The sequence below is a fragment of the Eutrigla gurnardus genome (assembly GCF_963514095.1).
Source record: "Eutrigla gurnardus genome assembly, chromosome: 4".
In the NCBI taxonomy this organism is placed as follows: domain Eukaryota; kingdom Metazoa; phylum Chordata; class Actinopteri; order Perciformes; family Triglidae; genus Eutrigla; species Eutrigla gurnardus.
The window spans coordinates 25,753,760-25,776,020 of record NC_139918.1 but is presented as its reverse complement, the minus strand read 5'-3'; the positions used below and the strand labels follow the sequence as shown (position 1 = coordinate 25,776,020).

The 22,261-nt window shown below is 43.2% G+C and overlaps 1 protein-coding gene across 2 annotated transcripts in view; it reads right to left on the bottom strand.

Annotated features, from left to right (window-relative positions):
• Nucleotides 1-4,464: 4,464 nt before the first annotated feature.
• The window catches only part of tnn (tenascin N), a 34,104-nt gene continuing 16,307 nt past the window's right edge, over nt 4,465-22,261 (bottom strand). Inside the window, exons 7-19 of one of the 2 annotated variants that reach the window (XM_084007504.1) lie at nt 21,310-21,492; nt 20,842-20,931; nt 15,793-16,056; nt 14,309-14,572; nt 13,735-13,998; nt 12,077-12,340; nt 10,260-10,390; nt 9,747-9,885; nt 9,513-9,664; nt 8,975-9,071; nt 8,728-8,892; nt 7,492-7,655; nt 4,465-5,753 (exon numbers count right to left, since the gene is read on the bottom strand). In XM_084007504.1, the coding sequence (XP_083863630.1) occupies nt 5,616-5,753; nt 7,492-7,655; nt 8,728-8,892; nt 8,975-9,071; nt 9,513-9,664; nt 9,747-9,885; nt 10,260-10,390; nt 12,077-12,340; nt 13,735-13,998; nt 14,309-14,572; nt 15,793-16,056; nt 20,842-20,931; nt 21,310-21,492 (2,315 nt within the window). In that variant the 3' untranslated portion in view covers nt 4,465-5,615. The remainder of the gene's footprint in view (nt 5,754-7,491; nt 7,656-8,727; nt 8,893-8,974; nt 9,072-9,512; nt 9,665-9,746; nt 9,886-10,259; nt 10,391-12,076; nt 12,341-13,734; nt 13,999-14,308; nt 14,573-15,792; nt 16,057-20,841; nt 20,932-21,309; nt 21,493-22,261) is intronic. The other variant, XM_084007505.1, reaches the window with a different exon arrangement.

Below are 22,261 nucleotides of genomic sequence, written 5' to 3'. Positions count from 1 at the left end.
CGTTGGGAGAGGAAATTACCTTCCTTTGCTTTCCTGTCAATATTCAGATGAGGATTGTGACGCTCCTGTTGTGGCTGTGTGGTAAATGTGTAGCCGGTTAGCTTAGCTTAGCATAGCACAAAGAGTGGACCAAGGGGGCAACAACTAGCCTGGCGTTGTCCAAAGTAAAAGCAAATAATAATTAATAATCCTATAATCTTGTTTGTACGGAGCATATTAGGGCCACTGTAGGGGAAAAAAAAAAAAAAAAAAACGAGCTGAGAGAGGGGGGGGGCAATATTCAGAGAAACAGTTGGGCTAAGATGCTAGCGGTAGCTTTTACTTGTCATAGCCGCCCCGATCAATAAACACCCATAGGATGACAGTTCATATAACATCAATAAGCATCAACATCATCACCATAAGGACCTTAACGAGGCGTTGTCACATGATGTATTAATTAGAAAAAAAAATTATGTTAGCTAGCATAGATGCCGGCTGTTAGCATCGTAAGAAAGTACAAATCTTCCACTTTATAAGGGGGGCTAACATGCTAGGGGTAGTTTTCACTTGTTGTCATAGCAACGGCAAACATCCGGTGTTAGCGGAACCAAGCGACTTGTTTATATCGGCTATATATATTTATAAAGTGCCACATTTACGACTTAGTTTCTCTGATTGGTTTGTTTAATCGTTAAGACGTGTAAAAATAGAAATGTTCCATCTTTACAGAGATTAACACTGTGTGTGTGTGTGTGTGTGTGTGTGTGTGTGTGTGTGTGTGTGTGTGTGTGTGTGTGTGTGTGCAGCCTGTTGTACATACACACAGTGTTTGGTTGCATTAATGAGATCCCTTTGTTTCTGTTACCACCTGGTCGCTCTGACGTTTAAACCTCGTCTGTTTCTTCTCTCGCTTTGAACGCATCATATTATGTTCAGGAGGAGGAAGTATGGACATCAGAAGGAGGGAATATGAATCCTGCATGTTGAGATCAGAGGGAAACGGAGGCGGGCGCGTCCGTCAAACGCTATTCTATACATAGCATCACTTTTTTATCAACGCGTCCAATTATGCATGACGTGGTATATTCTTCTTTTTTATGATGTGCCTGCCTGGGCTTTGTTGGTACAGGGCTCCTACACAAATTCAAGCACTTTTCAAACATTTCCAGGTGCATTTCCATGCTTTTCCAGCACCTTCCAGTTGTGGTAAACTCGATATTTGTATCAATCCAATGGTCAGTATTCAGTCTACTTATTATGTCACTTGTTCATCACATTAAATGAGATGTTATTGTCCTCTAAACAACCAACATGATGTTTGGAGACAGCTTTTTACAGAAGGACCACAAATGAAAGGAAAACTAATTCCACTAACAGATCCACAGAAATATAATCACCAACTATTTTCATCATCTGTTCATCATCAAAAGTCATTTTTCATGCAGAAATGTCAGAAAATGCTGTTTTCAGTCCCTCAAATATGGAGATCTTCTTTCCTCTGTTCTATCATATATGTCATCACATAGAACATACATTTCAAGCACTTTTCAAACCTTGAAAACACACTAAAATTCAAGTGTTTTCAAGGATTTCCAGCACTCTAACGAACCCTGTTGGTAGCTCGGCATGCATTATTTATCCCAACGTATAGAGATGCAGGAATAAATGACAACGTGGTGAAATACATTTCTTTTAAGCTTGAATCCGTTTCTGACGTGGACCGAAGTCGATGGAGCCTTCGAGTTTTGACATAAAAGTCATTATATTTGCGTACGAACTCGTCACAAACGGCGAGGCCTGATTCAACGAGCTGCTCGGATTCAGACAATATGCTCATGAAAATGTAATATTTACTCAACGAATGCTTCACGTCGAGACGTCGGGAGCCGTGACGGAAACACAACCAACAAAGAGACAGATTTGTTTCTTGGTGCATTCACATATATGACATCCGCTTTACACCAACGTCTGCATTCACTGCAGTGAATTATGGGAAAATAAGTAGATAAAAGCGGTGGAGTAAGGAGACATGTGGTATAAAAGTGGATGTATTAATAAAAACATGTCATCTTCATCATCGCTTTGATGAATCTTTGATGAAAGCAAATCCCGTTTGGCTTGAGGAGAAAATCTCATGGATTCCCGTTCTTAATCCGCATGAGATTTTCTCCAAATATTAGCATAATTTAAATATCTGGGTTGGTTCATTATTATATGACTCATTTAAAAATTGTGGCTCAGGGAAAATCAAAGCTGCGTTCACATTTAACTGTATCACACACTTCATTATGCGAGTCACTCACATGTCCTGTTGGCTGTTGTTGTTGTTTGTGTGTTTCGGCCCTTCAAATTAAATATTAGTTTTTATGTTTTCTTCGTTATCTGCCTCGGGAGAATAGATGAAAACTAGCCATTGTGCTAACTCTAGCATAATTACATTGCACTGTCCTTATTAAATAACACATAAATCAAATAAAAACAGATAAATAAAGCAGGCAGACCAGTACACTCTGGTACGAGTCGCATATCTGACACCTAAAATCTGCTCCTGAGGTTCAACACGAGGCTGCTTGAACACGAGGAAAGAAATCAAACTTAAGTGGATGTGGCACCAAATTAAAGACCTTTAGGCTACAAAAATAAATTGCATTAAATGTCAGCGTCCACGCTCACACACCACTGAGCCCCATTATGTCCCATTTCTATAGAGGACACTTGGCATTCAGCTGATTATCAACTCTAAATACAGCTTCCGGTCTGCAGGATGAACCACAACAGGGACGGCAGCCAATTACAAAAAAAACAACAGTAAATGAAAAGTCAGACAGCCAATATAGAAGCAACTCAATGAGATAACCTGAACACGTCTTGTGAATTTAACAGCACAGAGATGTATATACTGTAGTAAAATATTAACGTAACGCTGTTGCCTGGCAACAAAGTCAAGGAGTTCATGGTTGTACTCACCTGTCTGATGATTCACCGTGAGCTTGTTAGCAGTTAGCTTAGTTAGTTAAAAAAAAAAAGCACCTGTGGGTGCGTTTGACGTCAGCGGTTCACTCAGGATTCATTAAACTTGTGATCAATTAAGGTAAATACAATATAAAATTATTTTTTATTTATTAATTGCATTGTTATGCATTTGTTCTGTTCACCTAGTGCAAAACCCGGTCGCGACCCCCCATAAACCTTTTCAGCAGGTATCTCTTCCGGGACGCTGGGTCGCCGCTGTCTCTCCCCGGCGCTCTGCTGCCTCTAGCGGCCGCAGACGGACACGCAGCTGCAGCCTCTTCTCTGCTGCAACCTGTTGAACTGTTAGTCTCTCACGCAGGCTTCTTATCAAGAGACTTTTCTTTTAACAAAAGTAAAATGATCTAAAGAAAATATTGGAAAATACTTTTACTACGTATTTTGCTATTATATGAGCTAAGCAAGAAAGTAAAAGAAGAAAGAAAGAAAGAAAGAAAGAAAGAAAGAAATTCCCTGTAATACCGATTGGCGCCAGTAGGGGGTCCATGGACCTAACTTTGCACCATGACCGTGGTGTGTGACTCACTGGTGTTTCTTCATTTGCTGAATGACATTTGAAATAAAAGTTAATTCCAACCTCGCTTCCTCTCTTCTGTCTGGTCTCCACTTCTCTCTTTCCACCAACAGCTAACTCCACCCGTAAAACAAGCGCTCCCTTGTTACAACTTCCCTCATGGAAAAAGCTCATCACACCAAACCCAAGTCGAAGGCCGAGGCCACGCAGGTTCGAAAGGCCACGATAAATACGCCTTCTCTCGGTCTCATTTGTGAATTGATGTAAAAACACTCCAAAACTTTATTCCCTTTTCACCTCGTCATGTGACCTTTGAGAAAGGAAGGACATCCTTGAAGCGGAGCTCACATCTTAAAGACGGTTTGAGGATTTTATCAACCTGAGCGAGGAGGCTTTTGCGATGTAGATCATCGGGATGAAGCTACTTTGTTAAACTAGTTGGACGACTGAAGTGATGAATCCCCCCGGAACTTCATGAACTCTGAGCATCACTTATCTTTCATCGAGTTCCACCATCAGGTCAACATTTCAATACGTCCAAACACTAAAGCACACTGAAGAGATCCATTTGCCTGAGCTGAAACTAAGAGGACATCAGCATGTTATGCTAAAAACTCCATCGCCAGGGTAACCGGTCACTTCCTCGTGTCCTTACTGGCTGTGAGGACAAAATAATTCCCTTCAAGTACAAGCGAAGCTCAAAAGAAGGTTCGAGAGTGACACTGAAATTACACAACGACACACACAAAGGGAGCTACAACAGGATTGGTGCAGAGCTGCTGGCATGTCTGTAGTGTTTTATCTGAGGACAGATCAACAGTGATACGATACTACAGCATGAGTTTAAATATATAAACTACCTTCTGATAATCCCGAAACATCCTCTGGGAAGATACTTGCTTATTATTCTCCCTGAAGGCTCTAGAAAACACAACATCTCATGTAACAAAACCTTTATTTCCGTCCGTCCGCGTGGCAGGAATATGAATGAGCAGCTGTCTGACAACACAATTAGTAAAACAAAATACTGATGAGACGGAGTTTTTTAATTCCTCGGTGACCGTCCTCACGTCCAACCTTGAAACCCCCCCCGATAGAAGATCTGTTGGAATAAAAGCTTACAGGCCGTGAAGGTTTTAAAAAGACATTTTTTAGTGAATGCGAAAAATTTATGAGGAGCGAGGACCTTAGATCAGATCTGGCAGGTCAGCAGAAATGTTGATTGATGCGCTCCCTCCTTGTCTCATAAACCAACAGTTTGTAATAAAAGTGTAAAATGTAATAATGCAATAAAGTCAAAGTCAAAGCAGTATTAATAACCTTTGTCAGATTCCCAGATTGAAAACAAGAGTTTGTTCATTAAAGTCCCAGAGGACGGAGGACGGAGGAGGGGGGGGGGACACACTTCATCCTTATTGACATTTGACGCGGCGCATCACGTTGATTGATATGCGGCCGTCGGGATCTTATGAACGGTGAAGCAGCAGCGTTGAAGACGGCCGTCGTCGCACGCTAATGTGATGCGACACTTCACTCAATAACACGCCAATCACTCTAATCTCAACACTGTCTTTTGGTTTGTTATGGCGATTCTATTATACACAAGAAAAAGCTGCTCCTCAAAATTCTTCATCAGACGTAAAATGAACAAATATAATACAAACAACCTGGTGCCCCGAGGTCTGAACGTTAAAATGAACGCAGGATAAATTGGATTTCTTGGCTCCCCAATTTAACTTCAAATCTAACCATTTCCTGATTTATAATGACGGTTTCTACCAGAATCAGTGAAACAGGAGTTTTCAAGAATATAAAAATTGCATTATGACAACTTGTTAATGTTGCACTTCAAAACATCTCCAAGGGGTTTTTTTTTTTCCTTCCCAACAATCACACGTAATAACTTCTGTATTTTCTGATGGATTGTTTTGTACACGACAAACAGATAATAAGTTATTGCAGACTCTCTCTTTGCTCAAAGAAGTGTACGTATTGTCCTGGAGGTGAGACGTACGAGAGTACGAACATATGATGGCAGCTCAGTGGGACCGCTGATGATCGTTGGTGGGTTTTAGTGGGAGGAGCTCTTTTATTTCTTATCTCTGCTCTTCTCTCGAGCCATCAACGCTCGCCTCTTCCTGCCGGACGAGGCTCCCACGGGTCGGATCTTCATCTCGGTGAAGTCCAGGGACACCAGGTGGCCTTTCCACGGCTCCCAGTTCACTCCCTGACGGAGAGAGAGGAAGACGTTGGTGGGGAGATGAGGGAGACAAGGAAAAAGGGAGAGGCAGAGTCAGCACAGGGCTCCTACACCTTCTCCAAAGTCAAATTCAAGCACTTTCCAAGCATTTCAAGGAGCCCCTTCCAGCTGTGGTAAACTCCATATTTGTATCAATCCATCGTCAATATTCAGTCTACTTATGATGTCACTTGTTGATCACATTAAATGAGATGTTATTGTCCTCTAAACAACCAACATGATGTTTGGAGACAGCTTTTTACAGAAGGACCACAAATGAAAGGAAAACTAATTCCACTAACAGATCCACAGAAATATAATCACCAACTATTTTCATCATCTGTTCATCATCAAAAGTCATTTTTCATGCAGAAATGTCAGAAAATGCTGTTTTCAGTCCTTCAAATATGGAGATATTCTTTTCTCTGTTCTATCATAGATGTCATCATACATTTCAAGAACTTTACTCTAATTTTTTTTTTTTCAAACTTTCAGAAACACCACACTAAAATTCAAGTGTTTTCAAGGATTTCCAGCGCCCTGCAGGCAGCAATCACAGACAGGCAGGATGACGAACACTAATGAACTCCGGCCTCCGGCTTCATTTCTAATACGAGCTTGTTTTTGGGTGTTATTGCGTTTTGCAGGCAAACATTGAGGGAGACGTTGTGGATGAAATCCTGGAGGAGAGCAGAGAAATCCCCTGGAATGTTCTTCAGCATCAGACTCACTTAGACATAATAACTGTTGTTGTTAGCCTATCAGCTCCAGCAAAGAAACAAACAAACACTTATGCTTTATAGCTGTGTGAGAGATGTGTTTTCTTATCACCGCTGATGGATTTTCTTTATCTCGACAATCCAAAACACAACAACTAAAGAGGTGGCTGGGGCCAAGTTGTCTCTGATTGCTGACCAGGGAACAGCCTCCCAGTCTTTTTCTGTGCTTTTTGCTTTTGTAAGCATGTTCTGAAAGAACCCCAAATTACAGCGAGTATTTATTTTTTTAACTCACAGAGGGGAGATCTGTTGTTCATCACTTTAGCGGCGGAGAAATCAATAAAGGAGCAGCATCTCGTTGTGAGTGGAGGTTATACAACTAACGGTACTTCCTTTTAGCAATTAAGAGGTATGCACAATGAAAAATGAATAGACAAACCTCCAGCGGCTGCTCAATTAATCAAGAACACTGTCGATTTGATTTGACACGTTGACATTTTGAGCCGAAGGGGACTTCAGAACAGGAAACGCTGAGAATAAAATAGTTTTGCGATCCGCTTATTATTCACGGACAAGGAGTCGACTTAATGAAGCGGATTCAAACTTCACAGCGAGATGGAGAACACAACAATTAGCTGGCCAGAAAAACATCAGTTATCTCAAGGATCCAAACACGGGGAACTTGATGAATGCAGTACTTTGATAATAGTTGTTTTGATGTGCTTTGAGCTGTGAGTGTGTCTCATTTAGCTGGTGAATCTGCACACTTTAGTATTAATCAATAAACACACCTCGACCTCCTACTGGTGAGAATCACACAACACCAGACAAACAACACTTTGGCCTTGAGATGAAACCATCAAGGCCATGATATGTTTGGAGTATTATCCAGTATGATTAAACACACGTGTGCATGTTGCAGATACCTGCGATCACCAGACGACTGGATGAATCTACTAGCTGCTAATAAAGCAGGACGCCCATCATGGCGGCCTCCCCTCACTCACCAAGCTGTGCCGGGTGTCTCCCCATCTGCCGTTGAGGTTGGCCAGGTGACAGTTCTTGTACCACCAGGCTCCTCGGTGGGTCAGCGCACAGTTGCCCAGGGCGATGTCATTATCGTTATCGACGGTAGTCCAGGGCCGGCCTTGGTGGTAGGTCATAGCATCACCTGGTGGAGGGGGGGAATTAACAATGATGATCACGGGGTTCCTACACCTTCTCCAAAGTCAAATTCAAGCACCCCTCAAGCATTTCAAGGTGCATTTCCATGCTTTTCCAGCACCTTCCAGCTGTGGTAAACTCCATATTTGTATCAATCCAATGGTCAGTATTCAGTCTACTTATTATGTCACTTGTTCATCACATTAAATGAGATGTTATTGTCCTCTAAACAACCAACATGATGTTTGGAGACAGCTTTTTACAGAAGGACCACAAATGAAAGGAAAACGAATTCCACTAACAGATCCACAGAAATATAATCACCAACTATTTTCATCATCTGTTCATCATCAAAAGCCATTTTTCATAAAGAAATGTCAGAAAATGCTGTTTTCAGTCCCTCAAATATGGAGATCTTCTTTCCTCTCTTCTATCATAGATGTCATCACAAGGAACACACATTTCAAGCACTTTATTCTAAATCCAAGCACTTGTCAAACCTTGAAAACACCGCGCTTGAAGTGTTTTCAAGGATTTCCAGCACCCGTACCAACCCCGTAATCAGTACACTTGAAAATGAATACAAACAACAGATAAACAGTCTGTATGCAGTTCAACCTTCCTCTATGTTCTCTCATATTGCTCCCTTTCTCCTTACAAGTTCCCCCCGATGGAAGAGCTTTAATAAAAGGCTAAGAATAGAAAGACACACTGTGGTTTGCGTAGAGCCAGCGTCCCACTTGCTGTGCGTCTCTATCTTCCTGGCTTCAAAGCCCAGTAATACTCTGCCTTCTTCTTCCCTTTACAGCTCTCCTCTCTAACTAACTGAATATAAGTTTCTAACACAAATATTCCACCTATTGCTGGGTTGTATTTGCTTCCCCACAGGAGGATGGCTGCTGCTGCTTGAAATCCCCGTCTCACCTCTCCTGTCTGTCTCATTGACATGCTTGCCCTCCCTTCTTCCCTATAACTCTTCTGTTTGAGTAAGTCAGAGAGGATATGAGTGTTTAAAATATGCTGTCTTTCGTCTTGCTGGGAGTTTTTTAGGAAAACATTGGAGGAGCAAAAAGGCTCACCTGCTGTCCCGCTGTATTTGCCGATGGTGAGTTTGAATTTCTGTTTGACCGGCGCAATTTTAAAGTTGTCGTACACGGCGAAGGCTCTCTCGGCACCGAGGCCCAGGTCGACCCGCAGCTCGTACGGAGTCGGGGTGTTGGTGAGCTCATATATCTTATCCAGACCTGAGGGAGCAGCCAGACCAGAGACAGGGTGAAGAAACAACTCGTTGATTTTCATGTTTCATGTTTCAACGCCGCTGCTCACCAATCCAGAACTCCTCCGTCATGTTGCCAAACCCGGCTATGCACTGTCTCCAGCGTTTCATGAAGTCCAGTTTGCCGTTGGTGCGTCGCTGCAGCACCTGAAAGCAGCGAGGACAGGATGTCACTAAAGGGCTGGGGATCTGGACTAGACGGTCCATCCGGGGATCGGAAAACTGGTCTCGGTATTTAAAATGTTCAAACGCTACGCAGCCCTCGCTCTTACACAAACGTTTCAAACGATCTGCGTCGGGATTTTGATAAAACCACTAAAATTGCAGTAGCAGCTACTATAATTGACTGGATATTTAGCATATAAGGAATGCAAGATTAATCATAATTTAAGCATAAAGAGATTGTGATACATTGACTTTTAGTCCTTCGCTCCTACATTACCCATAAAGCAACTCGGCAGCATGTGGATATAATCTACTGGATTAAATTCTACCCACATAATAAACATTACTGTAAGTGAAACGCATGATGAACAATGTTATTATCTTTCCACGTGATGGTCTGTGTGGTTTATGATTGGTCCGTACCAGCCAGCCGCCTCCGTCCGTCTCCATGTCGCAGTAAGCCTCCATCGGTTTGGAGCGCTCGTTGTTGATGTAGACGGCGTAGACGCCGCTCTGCTTGTTGCCGTTCTTCATGATCTGAACGCAGTCCATGGGAAACGGGTAGAGCAGGCCGACTGGGGGAGAGGTGTGAAGAAGACGTCAGGTAAACCAACACGCTGACAACAGCGATGACTCTGCAGGCGGGAATGAACGGACCTGTCCTGAAGACGGCCTCCACCACCGTGCTCCTCTTGTTGCCCCTGTAGGCCATGATGGTGACGATGTATGTTTTCCCAGTCTCTAAACTGGAAACAGCAAAACTGGCCTCACTGGGCCCGAGCCGCTGCTCAACCGTCTGAACACAATAAACAGGAAGTTATTCTAACTGAACACTCGCTTGAGCTTCAATTAGAAACATTAAGTCATTTTTTTTTTAAAGTGTCACATGAAAGATTAATCACCTCAGCCATGTACTTAAAAATACTTTTAGTATTCATTTTATTTTTGGCCACAAGAGGTCAGCGTTCTACAGAGCTGAAGTTGAACACAGCTGTGAAACTGTGGTATTTGTATTCTTGTAAAGACAAAGATGTGGCTTAAAATCCAGAGTTTAGTTCGAAAGCAACTGCAGATCAATGCAGAATAAAAGGCCTTTTCCTCCCTCCTACACATTCAAACCACAGTCTCTTAAACGAGGACGTGTTCTTGGTAATTTAATGTAATGCATACCTCCTTGCTGCCGTCCTCGTCCCTGTAAGTGAGGACGCATCCCTCGATGTCGGCGAGAGGACGAACCCAGGTCAGGAAAGCAGAATCACGCGTCACATCGGTCGCCTTCAGCTCCTTCGGGGCGTCCATGTCTGAGTGTTGGAGTGTAAATCAGAGTCGGTTACAGGAACACGGTGCGTTATCGTGTTCATCCATACACCAACGATTCGTGTCTGGATGGGGTGAGCAGAGAATTTAAGTGCTGCTTTTGCTTGTTTGCTAAAACGGGAGAAAACAATCAACCGTGAGCGAATATATTCTCCTTAATTAAACCATTTTAATCAAACATTTTAGTGGCCCTTCAGTGTATAAAAACCTTTCTCACTTAAAATAAGTGCTTCGCAAACAGACAATTAACTTTGGGCTGCCGTATTTATTCCTCTTTATTCTGCTTCTCCACCTCCACCATCACAACGACGATGCGTTCCAGCCTCCCTCCACCTGCAGCACGACACCAGACGACTACCAGCCACCTGTAAAGGAAGAATCTCCCTCTGCAGACCAACTGGCAGTTTGCTTTGAAGGTTTGACCTGAAAAACACTGAATAATATGTCTAGACACAAAGAAGCTGCAACAGTGGGAGCCTTGACCTCCCAGGACGTACATAATCAGCCAGCTATCTATTATTTACTCAAGACTTCAGGAAATACTGCCTTCTGTGTGCATTCACATTTCATCCAAATGTCAGTGTTACCATCACTGAGAAGGATTCACCCGTTTTTATGGCGATCCAATTGTAATGGGAGAATATGGTGAGAACAGTGACCCTGTAGTGGTGCCACTGGTGGTGTCATTAGTGAAACGGATGCTGCTGAAACACACAGATGTCGGTTTGAAACCGTTTTAATGGCGCCGCTCGTTACCAGGTCCAATAAAATCACAAATGTCATAACACATGCCTTTATGTGTCCCGGATGATATCTTCCAACACGCTGGCTCTTTTCCTATCTGAACCCAGCGACCCCCCATCGGGTCTGGAGCCGCCGACTACGTAGACGAGACAAGTTTACAATCTGAAAACTTTAGCCGTTTGCCGGCTAATTGAAAACGATCCAGCTTTCACATAAGAGCTCCCAGGTGATTTTACAGATCATCTGGCTCACACAAAGATAGTCCTTGATGGAACCTGTTCACCATGTGCTGCCGATGCTATTTTTACCCCACGCTAAGTTCCCAGACCCAGCGACCTGGCCTGGCCTGTGGGACACATTTCACTGCTCCCCGGTAGACTTTTAAAGACATGTCCAGTTCAATACATGTAAGGCCACAGGGTGATCAACACAATTACTGAACGAATGATTCAACTTCAAGTTCACTTGGTTTGCAGGTGTCTACAACACGTGGTAGATTACAGTTTGAATCACCGTTTCTGAGACTATCACCAGTTTTAGAGATCAGATTGACACTCTATATTAAAAAAGCACAAGTAATTGCAAAATTTACCACAAAGTCCATTAGATCTGAGACATGACTCAAATGCAACTGTCCCAGGAAACAATCCAGATGTATCCCCTCACCTCTGATAATTAAACCCCTGTGAATACCAGTGCATACAGTAGTCACATCAAACAAAAGCAAAGCACTAAAACACATCCACTATTGCAGGAATCCACAAACCAATTTAACGCTCTTATATTATTCAGTATAAATGAAAATAATGAGTTTTCTTTTTAATCAACTCTGTAGGGAGTCCTCTTTTTAAAGATGTTGAACAATTAATTGCCATTTCAGGAGAGAGGAGAGCTTTGAAAACCGTGCCTATTCGCGGTGTATTAACCTGTATCAGCTTGTGTTGAGGTCTTCCTGCTGGCTTTGCTCCCCTTGATGGCCCAGATGTAGACGGTGTAGAGGACACCGGGCCTCAGGCCAGTCAGCATGTAAGAGGTGCGGTCAGACCCGACGGGGATTTCCTCACTCGAGCCCTCAGAGGAGCTGTATGTGAGGAGGTAGCCGTCTATTTCAGCCTGGACTGGATCCCATGACACGCTGAAGCTGGACTCTGCTTCATCTCGGGCTAAGAGGTTAGCAGGAGCATCCAGTTCTAGAGGGAGATGTTAGTGGAGCTGGTTATTATACTACAGAGATGCAAACTACAAGATGAAGAGATTAAATCTTCCGGCATGCATTTGCTCAAAACATTACAGAAATGTGATGGTTATTACAAAAATAATGATATCTACCTTCACATATTGCATCATAAAAAATAAATAAGATGCCCTCGTTATATATAAGAGACACAATATATGTTTAAATCTTCCCACTAGCTGTGTTCAACCTCACTGCCCACGTGTAGATGATGTAAAAGGACACAAGGACAGCTTGTGAAAGACATCATGGGGTCCCAGAGGTGTCTCAGGGCTGTTAATCTCATCGGAACTGTCCCTGATCGTATGTGCATTGATTTTTGACTGCACCGTGTCTCATGACACGCTGACATTGGGCCAAGAGTGTCCAGTTCTGCACATGGAGTCACAGGGAGGGGCACAAGCTAAGAAAACATCTGGCCTGGAAGAAGGACGTGAGAGCCTCTGCAGCCTGATGGACCTCGCAGCTGAGCAAGAAATGAAGGAAGTCGGGGGCAACACCTGTTTGCCAAATAGTACCGACTCAGCAAAATGTACATCACACAGAATCCTGCTTTCCCCTGGCGCACCTGCACATGCTGCAGAGAGGGAAACTAAGATCGGTCAGAACATTGTGCCCTCTGGTATCGCTGGAGAAGGCTGTCTAGCTTAATAATCCTTCAGGGGCATTCAGTCGTCCTCTCCTGGCCAAAGGTGACTTGTTATTTTCAGATAATTAGGCAGCTGTTCCAATAAGCCAGGTAAATTGGGATTTGCACACGAGTTAGGACAACACAACATCAGAGGGGTGTGGGTGCAGCAATTCAGACATCATAGACTCTGCTAGGGAAGAGACGGCAGAGGTCCACCCTTCATCCGTAGTCCCAAAGTAGTAGAAGTACATGAAATTGATGTGATCCGACTGTTGGATACAAGATGCTGAGGTTCCCAAAAGTGTTGGCTGACCTCAGTCTGCAAGAGTCCCATCCAGAGAAACAGGTAGAGGTCTGTTGGTCATGGGAAAGCATGGCCCGAGCACCTCCTTCCATGCATGAGTGGCTGAGGGGAGACTGCAGTCACAGGACATGCTTGAGGGATTACACCTCTGAGCTGGAGGAAGTTATTGGGGGGGAAAAGGATGTCCGGGCTGCTGTGCTCGCCGTGACCCGCATTAGAAGATGGCAGGTAGATGGATGAATACATTGGACAACTTCTTTAAAACAAACAGCTGATTAGTCTACCATGTGAGAGAAACTTTTTTCTTCTGGGGGGGTTCGCATGTGAGTTAACTGTAGATTTGAAGTATTACACATAAATACGGCCTCGAAAAGAATATGTGAGTTGTGTTAACTGAGCTTGGTAGATGTGAGACCTGTCTGGGCTTGTGTGGAGATCTTCCTGCTGGCTTTGTCTCCTTTGATGGCCCAGATGTAGACGGTGTAGAGAACCCCAGGCCTCAAACTAGTGAGCGTGTACGAGGTGCTTCCAGGCCCCACTGGGATTTCCCCACTCGAGCCCTCAGAGGAGCTGTATGTGAGGACGTAGCCGTCTATTTCAGCCTGGACTGGATCCCATGACACGCTGAAGCTGGACTCTGCTTCATCTCGGGCTGAGAGGTTAGCAGGAGCATCCAGTTCTAGAGGGAGATGTTAGTGGAGGATGTTAATACACTACTGATGCAAACTCAAGACCTGGTCTCATGACACACTTTTTAAAGAGTTTAGTAGGAACATCTACATATAGAATGTGTGATTTTTTTTTGGTAATATACATAAAAGTTGAAAGCTACATTTTACAACCAGTTGTTGGTCAGGTTTCCATCAGGGAACAATTTTAAAGATATTTGTCATTAAATTGTTCAAAGAAGTGGTGCATGTAGATGCTGGCATCCGCTGGTCAGATAATTAAGGGCTTTGGATTTGAACAGAAAGTTGTAGATTGGAGACCTGTCTCAGCTTGTGTTGAGGTCTTCCTGCTGGCTTTGCTCCCCTTGATGGCCCAGATGTAGACGGTGTAGAGGACACCGGGCCTCAGGCCAGTCAGCATGTAAGAGGTGCTGTCAGACCCGACAGGGATTTCCTCACTCGAGCCCTCAGAGGAGCTGTATGTGAGGAGGTAGCCTTCAATTTCCGCCTGGGCGTGATCCCAGGACACCCTGAAGCTGGACTCTGTTTCATCTCGGGCCAAGACGTTAGTGGGAGCATCCAGCTCTGTGTGGGGAGTCATGGTTAGTATAGACTACTGAAGGATAGCACTACATCCAGGGCAGACATAACAACACACAGTATAAAGTAGTTGCCTCTTACCAATAATATTCACTAACTGTGTAAGAGGGTGAAAACGTCAAACTTGGATCAAAGTGTGGAGGGGTTTGATGTATTTTTTAGTCATTTTCGCACCAAAAAGTTGAAAACCCCAAAAGTGTCATTTGGATTTTGTTTCTTCTGAGGTTTTATATCCAAGTTTGATGTCATATCACATTGTTAAGCAAGCAGGTCTATGATGAGCTATGTTAATCAAAGAAACATTGTTGAAGTTAAAGACAAATCACTGTTTTTTGCTTCTAGATGAACCCGTGTCTTCTCTTGATCACATGTGCTAACATCACGAGCCTGCAAAGTGAGTTTCAAGCCACTTCAGGGATTTGAATCTGAGAGCAACCCTGCTGGTTGATGTATGAGTCGGGATATCGGAGCTAACATGGCTGCTTCCCTCATCCGAAGGGCTCAGGACAAATATGGCACACTGCATACATACACCCGCAGAAACCCAATTATGAAAATATTCAAGAATATATAAATATATAAATATAAATATATATATATATTCCCAGCGCAAATTGGATATAAGCCAGTCAGTACTCAAAAGCGTTCTCCTGCTTTTTTCTTCAGAGACATAAAGGCAAGACGACAGCAACAGCTGCTAACCTTCACAACAGCAAAGATGAAGAGACAGGAGAACACAGGAGAGACAGAATATCTGGCTTGGTAAATGAAGTTTGGCTCTTCTCAAACTTCTTTAAGACATGCAGCCTCAGGCTAAACTAAACCACCCTTAAACCAGGTGTCCAGCCTAATTATGTTAAACAGCCTTTTTCCAGTGAAAATGATGTCTTGGTGGAAAGAGGGGTTAGTGTGCTAAATGTAAAATGCCTACTGTGATGCTGATGATTGTACATAAGGGCTATTTGAGGTAAGATAAAAAGGAGTTGAAGAAAAAGAGGCATTTAAAACCTCTTTCCCTCCGCTCACAGGCTGTTAACAAAGAAAGGAAGAAAAGAAACACACTGCTGGGAAACTTGGTCAAAACGTTTGTTTTAAAGCTACAACTGTGTTCAAATAAAAGTGTTGGGAATTCCTCCCTTATGTCCAACCTTTGTGGATTACCACCATCGCCCCTGTAATAAAGCGGGTCGCCATCCAAAGATTACCTGTTTCAGCTTCTGTCGAACTCTTACTGCTGTCTCTGTCCCCCTTGTAGGCCCAGATGTAGACGGTGTGGAGAACTCCAGGCTTCAAACCAAGCAGCCTGTAGGAGGTGCTGTCCCGTCCGACGGGGATCTCGGTGCTGGAGCCCTCAGCAGAGCTGTAGCTCAACATGTAACCCTCGATTTCTGCCTGGACACGATCCCATGAAACTGTCGCCGTGTCCTCGGTCACTTCGGTGGTGACCAAGTTGGTAGGAGCATCGATGTCTGGAAAAGAAGACATTTTAAAAGAGGAATGAGACAAGTATGCTATGCTATGGTATACTAAAATATATTAAAAAAACTAATATTGACTGAGATGAACAGTCCACAGCTCTACATTCACACCACCTGACTTCCCCCTTTGCTACTGTCACTTACGATGGCCACTAGGGGGCGTTGTCACTGTAACATCAACGTGTTAGCTGAAAAGACTGATAGTCAAAGTGAGTTGAGTACAAGAACCAGCAAAAGCGGCTGAGAGTTAGCTGTAGTCTGCAGCGTTTGACAAGAAGGAAATTACAGCACTTTGAAGAAATCACCGTCTTTTTCAGTCTGATCCACAAAGTGCATACTGCAAGCTTGTTATCCACACTGAAAATGACAAATGAACCAAAGTCTCTCAAAAGGAATCTTTGAAGCACTTAAAAAAAAAGAACCAGCACACGAACCAACCAAACGGTCTGGTCCTGACCGCTGACTCCACAGGAAGAGCCGCAGCGAGACGAGGACACGGCAGCTCTGCAGAACACAGAGCATCTGTCTGTAAAGTCAAGAGGCTTCAGGAATCACAGCAGACGTGTGGCAGAGACGCCGGCCGAGCGGCTGGGGGTGAAAGTTTGGGGACAGGTGTTGGTTTTTGTGTCGAGGGAATCAAGATGAACGCAAAGAGAGGGAGAGGCAGGGACACAGAATATAGGAGTCATGGAGACAAAGTAGGGGAGACACACAGAGGAAGTGAAGGGAAATGTAAAAGCAATCATCATTTAGGATTATTCCTCTGCGGCAGCGACTCAGCGGAGGTCAGCCTTGTGTCAGTGTGCAGTCTGCATCATGAAAGCTGATTGATGGTGTATCCAGGAGAAGAAAGGAACCGTGATACCTCCTCTGTGTCTCGCTGCTCGTCTGTCCTTGTGGCTGCACTGCCTGACAGTCTGTGATGAGCTAAACCGCAGAAATAATTTATAATAGCTGGATTTTATTAGGCTTGAGTGTTTCCTCCCAGGCTTAAAAAATGAGAGGTCAATCAGTAGTCTAAGTACCTTAAGTGAGTGCTAGTAAGGGAGCCAGGAAGCAGAAACCACTACACATATAAAATGACAAGCATGTAGGTTTTCATCTAAATATTTGGCTTCTTAGAATACTATACTGGACACCTCACATAAAAATAAACATTTTAACAGCGGTTTGCTTATCGTCTTGCAGACAGACCAAACAAAGCATTTTTTAAATTAATTTGTGCTGCTATTGTGGGTTCACTCCACTATTCCAGCCAACGTGTGTTTTGCTATACACAGTGAGATCAGCTCAGTGAAATTCAGCGAGCACCTTTGGGTGATGTTATGAACTCAGACTTGATTATGCGCCGTATCTCGGACTTCCACAAGATGTACAAAGCAGCAAAGGTGGTTATTTCAGCCGTGTGAGTATGACGCGACACACAAACAGACATCATAGGCCACCATCAGATTACTGTCCATCAGCAGTAGCATCCAAGTTGTTTTGTAGAAAAGAGCATTTCTAAAAAATGCTGTTTTTTTAAAAAGTTGTAAATCAATTCAGAGTCTTAGAAGATAAGACTATTGATTCTTGCATGAATCAATCTCCCTCCCAATCCCTACTGAAACAGGGCTGAAAACAGCAGACCACTTTTAGGCAACTATTGATCAAACTTAACTTTCTTTTCTTCATACACTGTTTTCCAACACTCAATCTGAAGAGAATGAACCCTTCAAAGTGATGTTGGTTGCAGACAGCCCAAATAAACAAGGAAAGTTAAAAGATTTATTTCGCGGCTTCTTTGTTGTCTTGACTGTTATTACATCTTTTCTTCCAGGAACTAATACCTTCTGAGGGCGCCTTGCATTCGCTCTGAAGTTACAGCCTGTGATGGATTGAGTTTCTCCAGACGTTCGAGCCCACTAGCTGCGTAGCGACACGGTGGCTACCGGGCTACAGAACACGCGCTGCAGCTTCGGTCATTTGGAAAACAGCTTATCCATTATGGCTGGCGTGTTCAGCCGAGGCATCGACCACAAGGTGCACAGAAACTGTCTTTCATCATTTACAGCCTCACGGTACAGTGGAAGCCATGCAGAACACCGGCGAACGGAGCCCTGAGAAAAATACGTGTCAGTAGGTTTCACACTGCAGTATATCTGGTGTGACATGCTGATGATTTGTTGTGGAGGCTTGTTTGTGTTTATCCAACAATGTATTTGTACAGCAGGCAGCTCAGATTTGCCACATGTAAAAGTAAAGGTACAAGTAATGATAGGAAATGCTGCTTTTGTCATCATAAATATTCCACTGTCAGGCATGAAAAGGAGTTATTCAGAAATAAAATACTTATTTTTGCCTTTGCAAATTAAGCCGTACTAATGCTGTCAAATCACCAGGAATTATTATTCTAATTATTATTAGTATTCTTGCTTCTCAAAATAACCGATGCAAAAAACGAAATGAGCTGTGTTAAGATTATGTGTCCATAAGTAAGAGCCCAATTTGAAGATATTCCTCCAAATGCTCCACATAAGTGATTTGTGGGTCAGGGTTTAATTAACCTTAACTACCGGATTGCTTCTGAGAGCTAATCAACATTACAAATAAACCACTGGAGACTGACCTGAGAGCTGCACACCTTCCCCTATATCTGAACCTTGCTACAGACACATGAACACGCCGATAGAGCCGTCTTTCACCACACCGACATCATGCACATCCTATCGTTGTCTTTATAAAAACATTATTTTCTGGCACGTACAGATTTGATGGACAAGTCTGAGCAGACTCCCACTGGGCCACATGAGGTGCTTTAGTGTCTCCAGATAACAAAGACCAAACATTCATCTCCCCTCCCAACGCCCAGGTCCATCTGCTTTCGGTTATACGGGCCTTGGTGGAGACTTTATTAAATCTGTATCTGCAGCCGTGACATGCTGTGTTTATACACCTAACGATCTTTTGGCAGCTTAGTGACAGAGGGACGTCTGCTCCAAGTGGAGATATATGTGACTGGTGTTTTCCTAAATCTTCACTTAGAGTACAGAATCTCTCTCTCACTCTCACACTCACACATTATGAGTTACCAAATAATAAAAACATATAAATGGTGACAGATGGTAAAAATGAGGAAGAAAATACAGAAAATCTTTCCACATGAGTCAGTAATAGCCTCTACGGACAAATGCTCAGTTTCATACCAAAACAGTAGCTACACAGTATTGCAATATTCACTGTTACATAATGTCACTGGAATTGCCTCTTTGTGACCCATTACTTTTTATATCCTGTCTTAGTCATGGCTCTGATTTCCTTAGAAATATCTTGATTTCCTTGTGTTAGCTTAGCATTCCTCTTCAAATTTTATTTTTCTTTATTGCGGTTTTCTTTATTGCTGTTCTTCCTCTCATTTCCTTCTCATTTTCCTTTAATCTCTCACTCATATATAACCACCCCGGCCCAATGAAAACAGCATGTAGGGTGAGATAATAAGGTGTATGTGGTCTCTGTTGCACCATGCCTGACATCGTGAAACCAGCACATCGTCGCTGGCAAGCAGAACTGAGGACTATCCTCCTCAATCACCTCTAAACCCTTTCATGCAACACCGAAAATGAAGGATTGTAGCTACTGGAGTGGAGACAAGCCGCTGTCTGCCTGGTGTAGATTAGCACATTCACACGCACACATGCAATTACGACACGAGTATGTGGCGCACTCACACACGGAGAGATCAGCGGCCCTACCTGGCTGGCTTCAAAAGAAGAGAGGTGAGTCTTGAAAATATCTAGCTAACACTGATTGATTGATGACTAAAAGCCATTAAATTGGCTGCCTCAGGGTCGAAAAAATGAAGAGCCATCAACCCGGAGACTGCTTTTGAACTTAGTGAGTTCTGAGGGTGGATGAGGGTGACGGAGAACGAGGACAAAAAATATATACTGTATATATATATATATATATATAAAAGCACAAATGAGCTGAATAATGGGAGAAACTGAAGACCCGTCATGACATTGTTCCGTTCATCAGTCATTTAAATTATAACTTTAAAGCAGCTGAATAACATGAGCAGCTGGTAAAGTCAAACTGTTAAATAAATTCCTATTCACGTCCGAAAACCAAACGTTAGATGAAATACGTCAAACCTGATGCCACGCCGCTAAAATCCGACATTACCAGATGGCCTCTGTCTAAATCATGGACCTTCTCACCTCAACCACCGGGGAGCATCTTGTAGTCGTTACACCGCTCATATCACGTTCCCTCTCGGTTCAACAGGCTCACCACAGACATTACGACCGGTCCACATTACTGGGGCTGTAAATTCCAGCTCTACATATTTAACCAATCGCGTTGCTGCTTGCTGGCTGTACTCATCATGCTATTATGCTTGGCTGCGTGTCGAAGGTAATACCGGGTTGTTTCATAGTCAGTAATGTGCGTGACAGATTATGTGTTTTTACTATTAGCTTCGGAACCCACCGGTGGCTCCAGAGAGCCAGGAGCTGCCTTTGATGCTGCACCCCAATTCATAACCAAGTGGAATACGGATGTCTTCACGGTTTCTATAATGCGTTTCACTTCCTGATCCATCACTTCCACAAGTGGCTGATCCATCATTTTAAGTGTCACCCAATTCAGACACCGTCGTTGGTAACACACACACTCTCAAGTCTCATTTCCATCTAGCGAGAACATTTGCGAACAAAAAAAAATGTCTAATAATATCCAGAATGTGGATTCGGTAGGTTGAATAGATCGTGGACGAAACTTTTTTTGGAAACTGACCTGTGGCCCCGGCGACAGAGGACGGTTTCCCCTCAGTGGGTCCTTTGATGGCCTGCACGGAGATCTGGTACTCCGTTCCTGGAAACAGACCTGCAGGAAAACCCATTCTTTTAAATCTCTAATATATCCGTTACACCATTATTCCACGTTTATTTTTTAACTTTTCATGCTTTGCAAAATACTGGATATTTTACATTTTCATCTCGTCAGGCCTAATTCACTATTTGCTTAACCTATTCATTAATTATTTCCATGGTGTTGTGAGGCAATAATCTATGATGATGCTCTTATAAAACTGAGTTTCCTTGGGTTTGGACAACACAATCACCTTGGAATTTGGGATAAATGTTTGTTTTTTTACTATTTTCTGACATTTAAGAGATCAAACGATTAAACGAGAAAATTATAGGCAGATGACACGATAATGAAAATAACCAGCCCAGCCCTGCTGTCTATTACAACACTCACCAACAATAGTGTGTTTGGTGCGTGCCTCTTGGTTCCTCTGTACGTCGTGCTCCTCCTCCTGTCCTGCCGGGTCAATGTGTTTGAGCCTGAAGTGATCCACTTCAGCCGACGGGTTCTTCCAGTCCACCTGGATGGAGACTTCTGTCTGGCCAAGAACTCTGATACCATCAACAGCGGAGACATCTGGGAAGGATACAAGTGTTGGAGAGCAAGGTGGAAATGGGAGTACAGACGTGACCCTCAAAGTGAAAAGCCTAAATTAAAAGCCCCTGTAATCACAAGCATCTGCCCTGCTCTGCTCCCCTGCCCTTGAGGTAGACAATGAATCCCTTTCACCCTAAAATGTGACCTTCCAGGGGAGACGGCCGTACAGGAATTTCTCTTTCAGTTGTCAAATACACATCATAACCAAACATGATATTGGGAAATGGTGTTTCGCTCTATCAAAATACACCTTATCCATATGCTGGGGATCCTATTTCACTTAAATCTTAAGAAAACTACACACTGGAGTTTTTAAATGCATCTAAAACACATTCTTGCACGAATCGACTCAACTTTTTTTTTTTTTTAATCATCATCAGGGTCAGGAGATATTGTGAATAAAACAGAATTATGATGTAGGCAATGCTCATCTTACATGACTTAAACTCTACTCCCATCTCATTTAATTCAATTATTAACATAAATTGCAATGCAACTGCATAGACAGTGTATTTAATGAACCTGTTTTTTTGTTTATTTTTACCATGTTTTGGCCCAAAATATGTAAATATTTTCAGCACAATTAAAAAGAAGATTAAAAGATATTTTAACTCAACTCCCTCTTGCTCCCACTGCCTCTCTCTTCCATCCATGGCCTTCCCCTTGTCCTGTGCATGAACATGAGCTTCTGTTGCTGCTGTTTCCCATAAATTAACTCGCCTGTGACGGGCCACTAAAGCCTATTCTG